This window comes from Nymphaea colorata, chromosome 8, assembly GCF_008831285.2.
Source record: "Nymphaea colorata isolate Beijing-Zhang1983 chromosome 8, ASM883128v2, whole genome shotgun sequence".
Lineage (NCBI taxonomy): Eukaryota > Viridiplantae > Streptophyta > Magnoliopsida > Nymphaeales > Nymphaeaceae > Nymphaea > Nymphaea colorata.
The window spans coordinates 11,742,102-11,760,739 of record NC_045145.1 but is presented as its reverse complement, the minus strand read 5'-3'; the positions used below and the strand labels follow the sequence as shown (position 1 = coordinate 11,760,739).

The 18,638-nt window shown below is 42.7% G+C and overlaps 1 protein-coding gene across 4 annotated transcripts in view; it reads left to right on the top strand.

Moving 5' to 3' along the window:
• Positions 1-13,808: 13,808 nt before the first annotated feature.
• Positions 13,809-18,638, top strand: part of LOC116259481 (sucrose transport protein SUT4) — a 41,515-nt gene continuing 36,685 nt past the window's right edge. The window contains exons 1-2 of one of the 4 annotated variants that reach the window (XM_031637325.2): positions 13,809-14,351; positions 17,120-17,191. In XM_031637325.2, the coding sequence (XP_031493185.1) occupies positions 14,109-14,351; positions 17,120-17,191 (315 nt within the window). In that variant the 5' untranslated portion in view covers positions 13,809-14,108. The remainder of the gene's footprint in view (positions 14,352-17,119; positions 17,192-18,638) is intronic. The other 3 variants (XR_007574136.1, XM_031637323.2, XM_031637324.2) reach the window with 3 other exon arrangements.

Sequence of the window (18,638 nt, the reverse complement as noted above, 5' to 3'; positions counted from 1 at the left end):
CATGCAATTGACGTAGTCTTACAATTTCATATTCTATATCTATATGTTGTTGATAGGGTTCGTTTTCACTTGTTGATATCAGATGATGACACCGTCATATCTTAATCAATAGCAAAGAGGATGGTTGTGGCATTTGATTGTCATCCCTCTCCCACTGTTTATGGAGTATGTCTAACTACACCTTCATTTTTATGCATGGTTCAATGTAACAGAGGTCTGCACCTTTGCATTGGTATCTCTCCATCGGTCTCCACCATGCCCTCGGTTGTAAATTTGATCAGCAAACCTCTCTCATGACACAACAACTAGGTGTGCAATGATGTTTCTCGTAGTTGGCAAATTTGAGAATCAGACTCAAATTGGCAAATGGCCGAGTCACTAGTTAGCGAGTTGACTCGGTGACTCGACCGGGTCAGGTTATAAATTTTTGCAATGTATTTTCTAATTTTTTACTACAAATTAATGAAGAATTTAACTGTATCTATGAATTTAAAAGGCATGGAAACTTTCCAAATGCACCATTACTAAAAGCCCAAATGCTTTTGGAGATAAACAGGCTGATATGGTAGTTTTCTATTGAGATGATAAACATCACGCCCATATAAAATAAGGTTAGATAAACTGCCTATGCTCTTGACTCAATTAATTGAACTTTTGTCAAGGGCATGACCTCAGCCCCTGACAAGTGGGAGGCTTAGTAACATGTGTGTGTTTGTGTGTGTATGTGTGTGTGTGTGTGTGTGAGAGAGAGAGAGAGAGATTTTAATTGCAATTATACAAATATGGATTAAGATGCGAGATAATAGTCATTCGTATCAATGATTTTTTTTGGGAGACTAAGTTCTGTATGCCGCCCTCGTTTATATAATGAGTGTACACCGGATGTGGACCCTACTATCAATATATATGTTTATTTTCATGCCCAAATATTGCATATGCATATGCATGAAATAACAAGTGTATGAGATAACAAATAAGTATGAGATAATAAAAATATATGAGATAACAAATATGTATGAGATAACAAATACGTGTGAGATAATGACGGATGTATGAGATAATGCTAAACATAACATGATATAATGTATCTGAGATAACAAAACATTTATGAGATAATGAAATAACAGACAAATGTATGAGATAATGCTAAATATAAGTATGAAATGATGTTTATGATATAATAAAATATTTATAAGATAATAAGATAATACTATGAGCATGACAAAAAGCGAAGACACTTTTTTATTTTTTAGAGTGGTATATTGATCATAACGATATGTATATATAGACTGACAAGTTTTACCTTAATCAAATCTTTTTTTTTTTTGTGGTTTTTTTGTCCCTACGAAAAGTTTTTTTTGTATTAATCATTGGTGTTTTTTATCATTATTAAAACAACACATGAGAATTCATATACAAGTGCAGCTTATATAACAAGCTCCGGTTTTTTGGCGAGTGGGTGAGATCATAGCCGAGGGGCTGGTTGGCTGTTCCCATTTACAAGATTACCATTACACATTGCGTCCTTTGGATTTGGTAGTCTTTGAAGGACCTTTGTATTCAATATCATAGCACACGTGGCACATGAGAATGGTCGATCAATGATACGAGCCCACTTAGAGCTCGGTCATCCCGTGCCGGGACCTCCACCGAAGGTGCCTTAAATCTAAGTAAGGCTATCTTTCCTTGCGAGGGTGCGACAAGGGAGCAGCTACAGGAGGCGAGGATTTGTTTAGGAAGGCTATCAGTTGCGGATCGACTAAGGCAGCGGACATCAAGGGACTTGATTTTCTAAGTGAGGCTAACACTCGAGAGCAGAGCATGGTTGATAGAAATGGAAGACGTGTTGTAAACTTCAGGGAGGTTGAGAGCTCGAGACAAGAGGAAGACCTAGGCAACCCTTGCCTAGAAGATGAAGACGGTGGGCTCGGCATGGAGAGGAGCGATTTGCAGCCTAAGGCAACTTAGGCGAGATGGGCTCGAGCCCACTTCACGCACCAGATCGAGGAGCTATGGCGAAACCTGGGCGAGTTGGGCTTCGGCCCAAACATAGACTTTGACTTATTTATGTTTTGACTTTGTTTTTAAAGGACTTGTATTGCTTCTTGTACCGGTTTGTTCTTTGATTCGGTTGGTTTTGTGTCTCAGCTCGAGACTTTGTGTAAACCGGTTTGGCCCAAGTATAAAAGCCAAAACCGAGACATTTCATTCATTTTTGCTTAATGAAAAATTGGAGTTTCTTTTTCTTCCTTGCGTGAAGAACCTTGGTCCTTAGGGCGTGGCTCACTTGAGTACTACACAATAACACTCACCCTTGCCGTGAGATCATTTGAGATTTTTGCTAAGTTAATGGCCGCCGGTAGCCATTAACGGTGGAGATCAACAACGCAACCCAAATCAGGTAAAGCTTGGGTAGGCAGTCGTGCTTTCACGTTGAACACGAAGGCATTGAGAGGCGGCTGGACTATAGGGAGGTGGTGAAGACGACGACCTGTGGTTCTGGCCGGCGACCCTTCCCATCATCGACATCCGATGGAGGTTTTACCGTGAAGCTAAGTATCTCTCTTCCAGTACTTTGTGGTAGAATTTTCAATGCATCTCGATCTACAACATTAACGCTGATCCAGGCCTTGCATTTGGGGTATTCCCTCGTCTAACGAGGTGAGGACTGGCGGTATCGAGTGGAGAGGAAGACCTTGTCACCGAATGATCAAGAAGAGATTGGAAGCATTCGGCTGGTCCTGACCAGTCGCCTAAATTTCATTCTTTTCTCTATTCATCCCCGACTTGATGAGGTGTTCCCATGATCGTGCTGTGAAGCCTAGATCCATCTAAAGCTAGTTCGTGGAACGAGCAAGAGGACGAAAAAGAAGATAAAGATTACGTGAGAGATAAAGGGCCACAGGATTCTGCAGGAGGCTGTAGAAGACATGCCTGATCAGCAGACTGATTCCGACGATTCCCTAAGAGTTGGAAGGCATACAACATACTATTGGAAAGCTCTTGGTGTCTTCTAAACATACTAAAATTTGATGGCGATCAGAGTTTGGGAAGGTAGTCAAATCCATAGAAAAACAGAGACTAGTTCTGCCGCCACTACCCTATAATCGCCGCCGCAGAACCGCCTGTTGCATCGGCTGTTATCGATGATCTGCCGAGAATCCGAGGACGTACCATACACTGTTGGATTTGTAATCAAATTTCCTACATCATATTAAATTTTTACTATGATCAGACCAGGATTGACCATCAAACCCTCGTCTGAATGTTTCTGTTCGTTGATAGTCAGCTAGCTGGAATCAATGGTGTAGATTAGGTTGCCAGCCAATATTCCGATTGGATCCGGCCCATTACGGCCAGGTCGTGCAATTGGGTAACTAGTTCCTAATCTACCCTTGGCGTGATTTTATTTTTCTAAGTTTATTGTTTATTGTTAAGGGTATATTGGACAAAAGAGACTCGAGCTAACCCTAGCGCCATTACAAGCGAGGAAACCCTAGCCGTCAAGGGCTTTGGCAACTTGGCGCACTCTAGCTCTTTCCAAAAGCAACACCGACAGATGAGGAGGAGGGATTCCGCCAAGGAAGGTGGGAGGACAGATGGTAGCTCATGGTGGAAGGCGCCAAAAGGAGGAGTTATCCATTCACGACGGTTTTGGGAAGTGCTGCAAGGGGCAAGGGAGGCGCGCCACGTGTCCCCCACGCGCAAAAGGCAAGGGGTCACATTCCCCATCCATTCCTAAATCTTTGGGAAAGTAAATCCTCGCCTCAAGATGCATTGAACCAGGACATCAACAAACAAGGAAGGAGTGAGGTGGACATTCGAGGTGGCGCCATGTGGAGAGGAGGACAGCTCGTCATCCTTGGGCATATCTCCTTTCATAATTTATCACCAACACATAAGGAAATGTGATCTTTCGGGGCAGGTGCATTGACATCCAGTCAACCTCCATCAAAGGCAAGGAATTAGGCGAGATCTTTGGAGGACACTTCAGCTGAGCACATGGGGAAACTCATTGGATTACCCCCAACCCATGAGGAAGCTAAGGCCAGTCATGTGAAGGAGATCCAGCCCCAATCGAAGACAAAGGAGCGTCGCCGGATTCCAAATTACATACCTCGCCGGAGCATGGAAGATGTGCGTGTGTCAACGCTTCACACACTTGCTGCCCTCTTTCAACGTCACTTCCAAGAGATTAATTGGCGATTCTGGTGAAGTGCAATCACATTCCCTAATTTCATTTTTCTTATTGTTTGGATTGTGATCGCGTGTATATTGTGAGTGTCATCCGGCACCTTGATCGCGACTACGAGGGAGATTGGCTAGCTGACATCCACCTGGAATACCGAGGCATTACCAGCATTCCGGTGATTGCCTCCCCTGCTCTCTACAAAAGATCGGGGTTCAAATGGTCTCATGGTGAAGGCTTTCCCTTACTCGAAGTTGAATTCTTGTTAACTTCATAACCTTGATACTTGCTGGATTTCACATTGCTCTTTGATAACCAGCGAGAGATTGTGAGGCTTCAACCATAGCCGTGAGTGAGTTGCTGCCCAGGAGAGAAGGAATTGTGTCCGTCGAGTGACATCAACGATTGCTTCCCCCAATCGACACAAAACTGAACTCTTTGGGTACTACGGTGATCAGGTGATTAGATCACTTCTCTAAATCTTCTTGTTTTCTTGTTCTAATCAAGGCGAGCTTGCGGTCTAAAGTTGAAGGAAGCTGAATACTGAGGGACAACGATAAGTTGTTGGGTTCTTCCCTTGGTGAGCACGAGGAGTCCCCAAGTGTGGCGTTGGAAGGTATAATCGAACTACCCTATAGAAGCGTGGGTTGGGAGTACTTTGTTTTCAGTCGTCTTTGGACATTGCAACCAAGCCGTGGGCTGAGGACACGACTCCCGAGTTGTAGAGCCTACCTAAAAGATAAGTGTGTGGTTTGGACTTATAGGGATTGCATGACATGATGGTTTGCCATGTGATGTATGGTTGAGTGATGAGTGAAATTTTTGTACGCTACGATTGTATTAAGTCTCGCCCTCATTTTAGCCATTTGTAGTAGGTTTCAGTCAGGTTTGGGAAGTCATTTTTGTACTCTCTTGACCTACTTTTAGCTGGGGTGATTGTTCGGCCGCAACCATCTTATGTAAATAACATTTAAGCCCTATATGCCAGCAGCAACCTCCTAGACCTTGGAGTTGGATTGGCTAAGGCGTGTGGGCTTTTTCTACCGCATCAGCTCTGATCCTAACAGTTGGTATCAGAGCGGTTGGAGGACAATTTTGGTGCTGAAATTCTCCTTGAAGACCACCAGAGATGAGTAGATTTCAACTTGCCAGATTTCAGCCAATGTTGGAGCAGATTCGGGCTGATTTGTGGCAGTTTTTGGACACAGTTTTCTTGCAGATTTCAGCAGCTTTTAGACTTTCAGCAATTTTTAGTTCACTTTTTAGCAGCATTTTAGTTGTTTAGTTATTAATTGAGAGGTGGAGGAAGAACATCAAGTGGTGATGGAAGAGACCCGTATAGTTGAGCATGCTACATCCTTAGGAACAAACACCAAATTAGACTTAATCCTAAGTCAACTAGTCGGTATGAGTCAATCCATAGCCCAGCTAGATGGCCGACTCAGGACCTTAGAGAAAAGAAAAGACCATCCACGTTCACATGCCTCTCCCTACTACCAACGAAATGTACCCATAGGAGCGGTGAGTGAGGCCTTTATAGACGATGCTAGGCGGGCTAGCCAACAAGGTCAAGGGGTAGTTCCACCTCCACGAGCCTATACTCATATTCCCCAAAATCAGCCTACTCAACCCCTAACCCATGCCAAATTGACCACCCTCAGTTGACCAATGGAGGAACCCAACCCGAGGGAATGATCCATGTAGGGGAGAGAGCAAGGGGGAACAATGAGACCCACACCAGAGCATATTAGGAGAGCTTTCCTTGAGATGAGGCAAAACCGTGAGGGGCAACACCAAGAGAGGCAAAACAATGTCATGGGGCAAAATGAAGGGGGCCAAAGACGGGACGTTGAGCAAAGATCCATGCATTCCATGACGTTGGGAGGACTAGAAGAGGATCTAGATCAGGAAATGGACATGATGTTCAAGCCAAGGGGAGGACAAAACCATGCTGGTCCAAACCAAGGAAGAAGAGGGAGAAACTATGATGAACCTCAACTCCCTATTCCTAAATTGGACTTTCCCAAGTTCAGTGGGAAAAGACCCCAAGATTGGATCTACAAGGCTGAGCAATACTTCACGTGTCAGGGTATCATCGAGCATCAAAGGATCACATTAGCCATCATGTACTTAGAAGGGGACGCTATGCAGTGGTACCATTGGTAAGAGGAATTGAATAGGGGTGCCACTTGGAACCTATTCAAAAAGGAGTTGTTATTACGATTTGGGGACACTTCATTCGTCAACTATGAAATAGAACTAAAAAATCTTCGACAGGCATCCACAGTACAAGAGTACCAAGGCAAATTTGAAACCCTCTCATAGGGCTGAGGAAACCTTGATTGGGCATTTCATTGGAGGCCTGAAAAAGTATATTCAGATCGAGATGCTCATAGATACTCCAACTAAGTTGCGAAGGTGTTTCGCCATGCCAAGAAGGATCGAAGAGAAGCTTCGAAGGAAAGAAGCACTTAAACGGTCTTTCAAACCAGGTTTTCCATCTAAACCCAAGACTAATTTTGTGAAGACCTCTCAAACAATCAAAAAAGTGGAGAACAAACTGGCTTTCTACAATAATATCCCCATCAAGTACATCTCACGCCAAGAGAAAGAGGATCACATCAAAAAGGGGTTATGCTTCAATTGTGAGGAAAAATGGCAGGTGGGTCACAAATGCAAGAGGTTCCAACTTTATGAAGTCGTAGATGGTCACGAGGAAGTGGAGACAGAGGAAGAAACCAAGGGCACTGAGGTAGCCAAGGTTGAGGAAGAGACCATTGATGAGAATGATGGGTTATGTCATGCACTTACCAATAACAAACCGAATGCTATGAAAGTCGTGGGCAACATCAATGACTAAAGGGTGGTGGCCCTTGATACAGGAGCAACCCACAACTTCATCAATTCTAAACTAACCCATCTAGTTAAGGGAAAGATGAGTGCATAGGCATCCTTCAACATAATGATTGGAAACGGATCAAGGCTCACATGCAAGGAGATTTGCAAGGACGTGGACTTGGTTATGCATCAGATCTCCTTCAAGGTGGATCTATACATTCTCCCTATAGGAGGTGTAGATGTGGTACTAGGGATCCAATGGATGAGGACCTTAGGGAAGAGGTCATGGGACTTTAATAACATGACCATGACCTTTCCTAAGGAGGGTGGAGGGAAAGTCACCCTCGAGGCTATAAAGCCGAGTGTGGAGCCAAAAGTGGCATTAAAGGCACTCATTGGGCAGCAGCCAGCCTATTGGTTGATCTTGATGGTTAGAGATGTAGCACCAACATCACCAAGTGTTGAGGAGATACCTGAGTCCATTTAGCATGTTCTTGATCAGTTTTCAGAAGTGTTCCCAGAGCCTAAAGGCTTTCCTCCTAGGCGATCCTATGATCATAGGATGACAAAGGGGGCAAAGGCCGTCAATGTGAGGCCATATCGGTATGCCTATAGTCAGAAAACTGAGATTGAGAAGTTAGTGAAGGAGATGCTCGATAGTGGAGTTATCAGACCGAGTAGTAGTCCATTTTCATCACCCGTTTTGTTAGTAAAGAAAAAGGATGGCACGTAGAGGTTTTGTATTGACTATCGTGCCCTCAATGAGGTCATAGTCAAGGATAAACATCCTATTTCAGTCATGGATGAGCTATTAGATGAACTGACTGGGGCTTCTTACTTTTCAAAGATGGACTTACGAGCAGGTTACCATCAAATACGCGTACATGAAGAGGATGTTTCAAAGACGACTTTTCGCACTCACGATGGACACTATGAGTTCCTCGTGATGCCCTTTGGATTAACTAATGCACTGACTACTTTTTAGAGGTGTATGAATGACCTCTTCAGGAGTTACTTGCGAGATTATGTGTTGGTATACTTTGACGACATACTATATATAGTCCAACACTTGAATTTCATGCAAAACACTTAGACATAGTTCTCACGTTCTTGAGGGACAACCAGCAATACGCTAAGATGTCTAAGTGTACTTTTGGCCAGACTTCAGTGGGGGTACTTGGGACATATTTTTTCCAAGAATGGAGTACAAGCTGAGTTGGAAAAGTTTGTAGCGATCAAGCAGTGGCCTTTACCGAAAGACCCAAAGGGTCTAAGGGGCTTTTGGGGACTTACAGGTTATTACCTACGATTCATTAGTGGGTACGGGTCAATAGCGGCACCTTTGACCCACATGTTGAAGAAAGGCCCATTCCAGTGGACGGACAAGTCGAAAGAGGCATTTACTCGACCTAAGGCGGCACTTATGGCAGCGCCAGTGTTGACATTACCAGATTTCGAGCAGAAGTTCACTATTGAGACCCACGCCAGTGATGTTGGGGTTGGGGCAGTGTTGAGCAAGGGGGACATCCGATTGCTTACGTGTCCAAAGCCATAACAAATCGAGTGAAACCCCTCTCTACTTATGAGAAGGAACTTTTGGCTATGGTGTTAGCAGTGGAGAAATTGCGTCTTTACTTGTTGGGACGAAGGTTTGGGGTTAGGACCGACGACAACAGTCTACAATGTATGGTGAATCAACGAATTACTACTCCTATCCAAAAACGTTGGTTATCCAAGTTGTTGGGATATGATTTTATCATAGAGTATAAGAAGGGTCCAGAGAATACAGCTGCAGACTCCATCTCTCGTTTGGGTGAGCATATGATGATGACACTATCCGTTTTGAGTATCAACTTATGGGATAGGATCGAAGAAGATCAGGATGTTGAGGATAGCACATGCCTGCTGAAGGCACCAGTGCAGAACGAGGGATCCATTCCCAACTATTTCATATGTGGAAGATTGTTGTGTCGTAAGGGTAAAGTAGTCATACTCAAACAATCTTCTTTGAGGGTAGAGCTCATCAAACATTTTCATGAAGCAGCGACATTAGGTCACAAGGGAGTGAGCAAGACCATTTGTCGGATGAAGCCCCAGTTCTGGTGGGAGGACTTCAAAGCATACATGAAGAGGTTTGTGCATGAGTGCCAAGTGTATTAGTGTAAAAAGTATGAGGCTATTAAGCCTCCAGGGCACTTGAATCCCCTTCCAATCCCTACATGACCTTGGAGGGATGTCTCTATGGACTTCATAGAGGCTATGCCTAAATCAAAAGGGAATGAAGCAGTTATAGTGGTAGTGGATCACCTCACCAAGTACGCACACTTTATACCTCTAGTTGCCTTCAAGTATCATGATCATGTGGGAAAGCTACATGGAATGGCCAACACCATTGTTAGTGACAGAAATTCGATATTTTTAGGGGCATTATGGCAAAGAGTATATGAGATTGCTGGGTACCACTCTTCCCTTCAGCACTGCTCATCATCCTTAGACAGATGGGCATAGCGAGATAGTAAACCGGACATTAGAGACTTATCTCAGATGCTATGCAGAGGAACGACCCAACACTTAGCAACATCATATATCTTGGATTGAGTGGTCTTATAATACCAGCCTCCATTCTAGTACCGGTGATGATGCTGATAGCACTCTTCGTACCTGGGAAGAGATCTTAGAGTCTCTCAAGTTGAACATGGCTAAAGCTCGCATGAAACAGGTTTATGATAAGGGCAGAAAAGATAGAGAGTTTAACGTGGGAGATTGGGTTTGGTTGAAACGGTTACCATTCAAACAGAAGTCTCTTTTTGGTCAATCGTACTCCAAGTTACTTCTTAGGTAATACAGTCCATACCAAGTACTACAGTGAGTTGGAAAGGCAGCATACAGGTTGACTCTACCTCCAACAGCCCAGGTGCACCCGGTGTTTCACGTGACCCGACTGAAACCACACCATGGATCACTCTCAGGCCATATCACGTAGGTCCCAAATCAGCTACCGACCCCCTACCGGATTCTGAGACACAGGTACACATTGCGAGATGGTAGACAAAGGCACGAGGTACTCATTGAATGGGAAGGTCCTGATGGGGAAACCTCTTGAGGGGAGTTATATCAGATCTGACTTCCCTGAATCGTGATCTTTGGACAAGCTCGATCTGAGGAGGGTGGGGTTGATACGAGCCCACTTAGAACTCAGTCATCCCGCGCCAGGACCTCCACCGAAGGTGCCTTAAATCTAAGTGAGGCTATCTTTCCTTGCGAGGGCGTGGCCATGGGAGCAGCTACGGGAAGCGAGGATTTGTTTAGGGATGCTATCGGTTGCGAATCGACTAAGGCAGTGGACAACGAGGGACTTGATTTTCTTAGTGAGGCTAACACTCGAGAGCGGAGCATGGCTGATAGAAGAGCAAGACATGTTGTAAACCTCAAGGAGGTTAAGAGCGCGAGACGGGAGGAAGACCTAGGCAACCCTTGCCTAGAAGATGAAGACGGTGGGCTCGACATGGAGAGGAGCGATTTGCAGCCTAAGGCAACTTAGACAAGATGGGTTCGAGCCCACTTCACACACCAGATCGAGGAGCTATGGCTGAACTTGGGTGGGTGGGGCTTCGGCCCAAACATAGACTTTGACTTATTTATGCTTTGACATTGTTTTTAAAGGACTCGTATTACTTCTTGTATCGGTTTGTTCTTTGATTGGTTTGTCTTGTGTCTCATCTCGAGACTTTGTGTAAACCGGTTTAGCCCTAGAATAAAGGCCAAAACCGAGAAATTTCATTCATTCTTGCTTAATGAAAAATTAGAGTTTCTCTTTCTTCCTTGCGTGAAGAACTTTGGTCCTTAGGGCGTGGCTCACTTGAGCACTACATAATAACACTCACCCTTGCCATGAGATTATTTGAGATCTTTGCTAAGTTAATGGCCGCTGGTAGCCATTAATGGTGGAGATCAACAACGCAACCCGAATCAGGTAAAGCTTGGGTAAGAAGTTGTGCCTTCGCCTTGAACACGAAGGCGTTGAGAGGCGGCTGGACTATAGGGAGGTGGTGAAGACGACGACCTGTGGTTTTGGCCGGCGACCCTTCCCATCATCGACATCCATTGGAGGTTTTACCGTGAAGCTAAGTATCTCTCTTCCAGTACTTGGTGGTGGAATTTTCAGTGCATCTCGATCTACAACATTAACGCTGATCTATGCCTTGCATTTGGGGTATTCCCTTGTCTAACTAGGTGAGGACTGGCGGTATCGAGTGGAGAGGAAGATCTTGTAGTCGGTTGATCAAGAAGAGATTGGAAGCATTCGGCAGGTTCTAACCAGTCGCCTAAATTTCATTCTTTTCTCTATTCATCCCCGACTTGATGAGGCGTTCCCATGATCGTGTTGTGAAGCCTATTCATCCCCGACTTGATGAGGCATTCCCATGATCGTGTTGTGAAGCCTAGATCCATCTAAAGCTAATTCGTAGAACGAGCAAGAGGAAGGAGAAAGAAGATAAAGATTACGTGAGAGATAAAGGGCCACGGGATTCTGCAGGAGGCTACAGAAGACTTGCCTGATCAGTAGGCTGATTCTGACAATACCCTGAGAGTTAGAAGGCATACAAGATACTGTTGGAAAGCTCTTGGTGTCTTCTATAACATACTAAAATTTTATGGCTATTAGAGTTTGGGAAGGTAGTCAAATCCATGGAGAAACAGAGACTAGTTCTACTGCCACTACCCTATAATCGCTGCTGCAGGCATTGGTTGTTTCCTACGATCTGCCGGGAATCTGACGATGTGCGATACACTATTGGATTTGTAATCAAATTTTCTGCATCATACCAAATTTTCATGGTCATCGGACCAGGATTGACCGTCGAATCCTTGTCTGAAAATTTTTGCTTGTTGATAGCCAGTTAGCCATAATCCATGGTGTAGATCATGGTTACCGGCCAATATTCCGACTAGATCCGGCCTATTCCGGCCAGGCCGTGCATTTGGGTGACTAGTTCCTAGTCTACCATTGGTGTGAATTTATTTTCCTAAGTTTATTGTTTATTGTTAAGAGTATATTGGACAAAGGAGGCTCGAGCTAACCCTAGCGCCATTAGAAGCTAGGAAACCCTAGCCGTCAAGGGCTTTGGCAACTTGGTGCATTCCAGCTCTTTCCAAAAGCAATGCTGACAGATTAGGAGGAGGGATTCCGCCAAGGAAGGTGGGAGGACAGGTGGTAACTCGTGGTGGAAGGCGCCAAAAGGAGGAGCTACCCATTCACGGCAGTTTTAGAATGTGTCGCAAGGAGCAAGGGAGGCGTGCCACGTGTCCCCCACGTGCAAAAGGCAAGGCACCACTTTCCCCATCCGTTCCTAAATCTTTGGAAAAGTGGATCCTCGCCTCAAGATGCATTGAACCGAGACATCAACAAACGAGAAAGGAGCCAGGTGGACATTCGAGGTGACATCCAGTCAACCTCCATCAAAGGCAAGGAATTAGGCGAGATCTTTGGAGGACATTTCAGCCGAGCACGTGGGGAAACTCATTGGATCCGACCCCAACCCGTGAGGAAGCTAAGGCCAGTCATGTAAAGGAGATCGAGCCCCAATCGAAGACAAAGGAGCATCGCCGGATTCCAAATTACATACCTCGCCGGAGTTCATCCTTCACCGGAGCATGGAAGATGTGTGTGTGTCAGCGCTTCACACACTGCTGCCCTCTTTCAACGTCACTTCCAAGGGGTTAATTGACGATTCTGGTGAAGTGCAATCACATTCCCTAATTTCATTTTTCTTGTTGTTTGGATTGTGATCGCGTGTACATTGTGAGTGTCATTCGACATCTTGATCGTGAGTACGAGGGAGATTGGCTAGCCGACATCCACCTGGAACACCGAGGCATTCTTGCTGGACTTGGGCGAAGTAGAGGTCGTGTGGTGGAGGAGCGTAACCTTAAGGGAAGCCTCAACGTTCACCGGCATTCCGGTGATTGCCTCCCCCACTCTCTACAAAAGATCGGGGTTCAAACGGTCTCACGGTGAAGGCTTTCCCTTACTCGAAGTTGAATTCTTGTTAACTTCGTAACCTTGATACCACAGTCGTGAGTGAGTTGCTGCCAGGGAGAGAAGGAACTGTGTCCGTCGAGCGACATCGACGATTGCTTCCCCTAATCGACACAAAAATTGAACTCTTTGGGTACTACGGTGATCATATCACTTCTCCCCTTTACGATTACTCCTTGATAGAACAGTAAATCTTCTTGTTTTCTTGTTCTAATCAAGGCGAGTTTGCGGTCTGAAGTTGAAGGAAGCTGAATACCGAGGGACAACGATAAGTTGCTGGGTTCTTCCCTTGGTGAGCACGAGGAGTCCCCAAGCGTGGCCTTAGAAGGTATAATTGAACCACCCTATAAAACGTGGGTTGGGAGTACTTTGTTTTCAGTCGTCTTTGGACATTGCAACCAACTGGGGTCCCTCTTAAGCCGTGGGCTGAAGACACGACTCTTGGGTTGTAGAGCCCAACCTAAGGGATAAGGGTATGGTTTGGACTTATAACAATTGCATGACAAGATGGTTTACCATGTAATGTATGGTTGAATGAGGAGTAAAATTCTTGTATGCTACGGTTCACCCTCATTTTAGTCATTGTAGTATATTCAAGTCGGGTTGGGGAAGCTATTTTTGTACTCTCTTAACCTACTTTTAGCTGGGTCTCTGTTGGGCAAAAACTAAATTATGTAAATAACATCTAAACCCTATAATAGATTTTAGAGTGAGATCAGCTAAGGCGCGCTTGCTTCTTCTACCGCATCAACTCCGATCCTAACAATCAGCGAACATCCTCGGCCTCCGAACATTACATCTGCCGCGGGTTCGTAGAGGTAGTCGTATTGAATCTCTATCTCTTACTTAAGCCGACGGCCGGGCCAGCCCCTCTTCGGCGTCTTCGCTCCCCTCGCTGGCTGTCTCCTTATCTCTCTCAGGTTTCCTATAAAGCCTTGGAAAACCTTTAAAGCTGTGGGTGAAGATCTTCCATGGAGATAACGTCGAGGACAGATCTGAGATATCGATAGGTTCTCATTGTTTTTCTTGGTCGGCGACACAATGGAGCCCGGTTCAATAAGGGTACCTTACCGGCACCTGAAGGAGGAGGAGCTTGAGCTCGTCACCATAAACGGATCTGAAGATCAGATAGATCCTAGCCCAGGAAGCACTCCACCGAAGCCGGACCAGCGCTCTCCGTCGAAATCTACCAGTCTCAAGACATTGATCTTCACTTGCATGGTCGCCGCTGGAGTTCAGTTCGGCTGGGCCCTTCAGTTGTCCCTCTTGACTCCCTATATCCAGGTACAGATCCGATTCTAGTGTTTACCGATTTCGCAGGTGTTCTACGTCGTTTGGATCTGGATCTGGCTTCGGCTTCCTTTTACCATCGATTACGTTAATTCTTACTATTGTTCGGTTAGATAATTGCTTCTTACAAGATTCAGAGTACATCTTTCTGAATTGATGGTAGCATTCGATTTTTTTATCGCTCTTCTTGGTTACATACCGTTATTAAAGACGAATAGTGTGATTATTTGTAGTTCCTCGTAGATTTTTCAATTCCTTTCCTTCTCCGTCCTCCCTTTTGTAATCAAGGGAGACGCAGTAGTTCTGTCTGCTTGAGCACCGCTTTTTACAACTGTATTTCGTCAGCAGAAAGCATGAAAGTTCTCTCACCTTAATTGCATTAGAATGTAAATATGACAATTATTTTTCAATTTAATTGCGACTAAATTCTGTTACCATGAAGTTTCATCCACAATTACAAAGAATGCAGTAATATTGCTACACATTTAAAATTTGGGATTGCTGGTTGGCGAATCCCAGAAGCCTCAGCTTACAGCTACTTTTCTATGGAACATGCTATATCCATTGTTTAGTATCACGTGTTCATTCAAAGATTACGGAGCTTAGAATTTTACATTGAAGTCCTCTAATTTCTTTGAAATCAAATCAAGTCATCGATCTGTTAGAAGTCATCATTTTTACACAATTCCCCCTTGCAATGTCCCGGCCTGAGGGTTGGGAACTCGTGATTCTTCAATAAGTTATTGCGTATCATTTGAGAAGAACAAATGCTAAGGAATTAGACGGATAGTCTGACATTAGCCATTAAATACGTTGATTTTTTTCACCTAACCTACAGAGCAAGAGTCAGTGTAAAGTTATATCTTCTCTCCCATCTCTATTGGATATACAGTCATCTACTACTTCCTTGTCTTTAGCCACCTACTACCTATAGGCCACAGCCCCAAATATCACAATATTAACGAAAAAACTAAAGAAAACGATAAAAAAATGGAAAATATTGTGATTTATTTAAAAAACATTAAAAATGAATTTGCCGAGATTTTAACGTGATTTTATCACGATTTTTGATGAATTTGTCAGTTATTTTTTTTATTTCATTTTCTGTTTTTATTTTTTTCAACTTTTGTTTCATTGTTTTATTTCCTCTTGTTTTAGGTATTTAACATGTCCTCCCAAATGCAATATAATACTTATTAGTTTTTCATTTCTTATATTTTACCTTGCATTTTGATTTTTTTTTTTAAAACTCCAAGTTTTTCTCAAGAATTTCACAAAAAGACAACTTTGCCAATAAATACCCAAGAATAATATTTGTGGCTAACATATAGACTATAATGCTGTCAGAAATGCTAGGCACATCCTATGCAATGAGCTGAGCCTAGAGGCTACACAAAAGTGGGCATGGCTAGGCACATCCAGTGGACCAAAAGGAAAAAAAAACAGAAACCTGTAAAATCAATTACTGAATCTGGAACATGTTTTAGTGGAAGGATCCTGGTTGTTTAAAGGCCTAATTTTACACGCAGAAACATCGTGGACATTCTGGTGTATTGGTCAAGTACCTAACAGGTGCACTTATTGGGATTGAAACTATCGCATTCAGACTTTTCACCTGCAACAGTCAAACTTTTAAGAGATATTGGTTTGAATCCCACATTATATAGTAATTTAATCACTTGCTATATGGAGAAAAAAAATTATTTTCATTAGGCGATTGACACAAAATTGATTGTTTTTGAAAATCAAATTGGTCATGAAAGCTTGTCTAACTCTTGGCATCAAGTTCGAAGAAGTATATATCCAAACACAATATACACTTGGAAGTGGTGTGCTAGATAAAACAATTTATTTGTTTTTTTGCTGTAAACTTACCTGCATACCTCTGAAATAGGAGCTCTTTGCAGGAAAATAAACATTAATTTATTAATATGGTACTGTTTACTGCAAGTGAAACCTTGGTGTCATAGTAATTGGTATAAGAAATTAATATTGTACTAGCATAACATAGTGTTTATGTTATATTGGATGGTGAAAGATGATACAAATATTTTACCCATTGAGTATGTATACAAGATAGTGTTTGTTTTGCATCGGGTGGCAAAATTTGGTGCAAATGTTTTAAGCATTGAATATGCAGTCTGAAGACTTTCTATAAATAAGACCATGGGAAACCAATAAAGCCATTTGAGCTGTGTTTTTCAGTTTTTTCTACTTTTCAATTATGCAAACAAGGGGTCAAGTTTAGTGTCTCAATAGTCCTTCTTTTAGTTGTCACCAGCTTTTCACACGCAATGCGATCCTTTTGGTGGACACTACGTTTGGATAACTTTACTGAATTTGGAGCACAGTTTTTGTAATCCTTGTCAATTTTTTTTTGTTGATACCCAATATAAATCCTTGATTTTGAAGAAAATAGTTATATTTTTTTTTCTTTCTCCTTTATCTGATTAGAATACCTCTCTTGTTGTCTCCCTCTCATGCCTGAACACACATATGGGAAGACGTGCATGCGCACTGACCCCATGCAAACATTATGCACATGCACATTCCACCCGGTTGACTACCTTGTATTCCTATCTTATTATCAAATAACATCTTTGCAGTTTATGTTTGTAGCAATTTCTTGATGCTATCCATTTGCATCTCTGTTTTCTGTGGGCATGTACATGCTATCCAATTGGCTGTACATGAATCTAGAATTTATAATCTGAGTTCTTGTCGCACTGTTCAAATGGTCTTTGCGAGTGCTTTGATCACAGGCTCGCGAGCTCGACCAACGATCTCCCAATGGAAGGCACAAATGGAGGGAGCGTTGGAGATCCACTTTGGAGGTAAATGCGCCGAAGGAAGATACCACCACTAGATATATTTAACATAAACAAAATCTTTAAGTCGACTCTATATTTATATCCTTGGAAAAAAATTGTGTTTTTATGAACGAACAAAATTTGTTATATGTTCACTTGATGATTTAATCACTCAAATGCCTTGATACTTCTTGAATTCTTGTGGTTCAGAAGTTGATCTCTACTAAATAGGGCATACAAATAACATATCCATGGACACACTTACAAAGAAAAAAGGAACAACCATAAGAGATAGTATCTGCAATTTTCAGTACTGTGTATAATTATATTATTTATATATCAACCAAGTCAAATGGGTAGTGGAAACCATAGTACCAGTGACTGTAAGCAAGTACGCTACGTTTTACTTTTTTAATGATTTTTGTTTAAATTTTTTAGGCAATTCTGCATATTGACTCTGACATGACATAATTGGAGATACCAAAATAATTTTGCTTACACACACACATACATACCCACACACACACACACACACACACACACACACACACACACACACATATATATCTATGTATATGTATATACACCCTGCCGTACCCCCATACCACATTTTTTAAAACTTCGATGCTTGTACCTGCAGCACTGTACCCATAACTGAATTGTACTGCAACCTCATGTGTTTGTAAAAATTGAATTGGTACATTCTTAATTGTTTGTGATATGCATCTGTTGTATGATATTTTAAGGTATAAGCCTTCTTCAACTGGTTAGTGATATGGATTCACTCTATCATGTTTTAGGGTACAAAAATAAGCCTTCTTCAACTGGTTAGTGATATGGATTCACTCTATCATGTTTTAGGGTAAAAAAATAAACCATTAAAAAGGTTTAAAAAAAGTAAGAAGCCAAAAGTCAGAAGAAAATATATATAAAGAATGAAAAAGTGCAGGATCATCATAAGATGCAGAAGAAGAAGAAAAAAGGGAAAAAAAATGGGGATGCAGTTGGTGCAGCCGTTGCAAGAAGAAGAAGAAAAAATGGAGGAAAAAAAGAGCAAGGAGAGGGGTGGTTGGGGATGGCATAATGGCAGATGTGGCCCATCTGGAGAGAAGAATAAAAAAGGACTATGGGGGTGTTATAAGACGAAGAAGGAAAAGAGAAAAAAAGAAAATATGGAATGGTTTCCATTTTCGTGATAATCCCAGAACCAAGCTTTATATTTCTGTTTTCTTCATGCAGCGATAACTTTTTGTCAACAGTCACAAGACAAGGACCTCAACATGCATGTGTGTATAATGCATGTGCAAACATGAAGACACACATAGAGTCACACACACACACACACACACACACACACACACATTTATATTTGTATATGTGTTGATGTGCATTTATTGCGTACATAAAGTGTACACACATGTTTTAGTAGTTGCATTTGCAATTAGTGTCTCATGTGAAGCTCAGCTCCTCA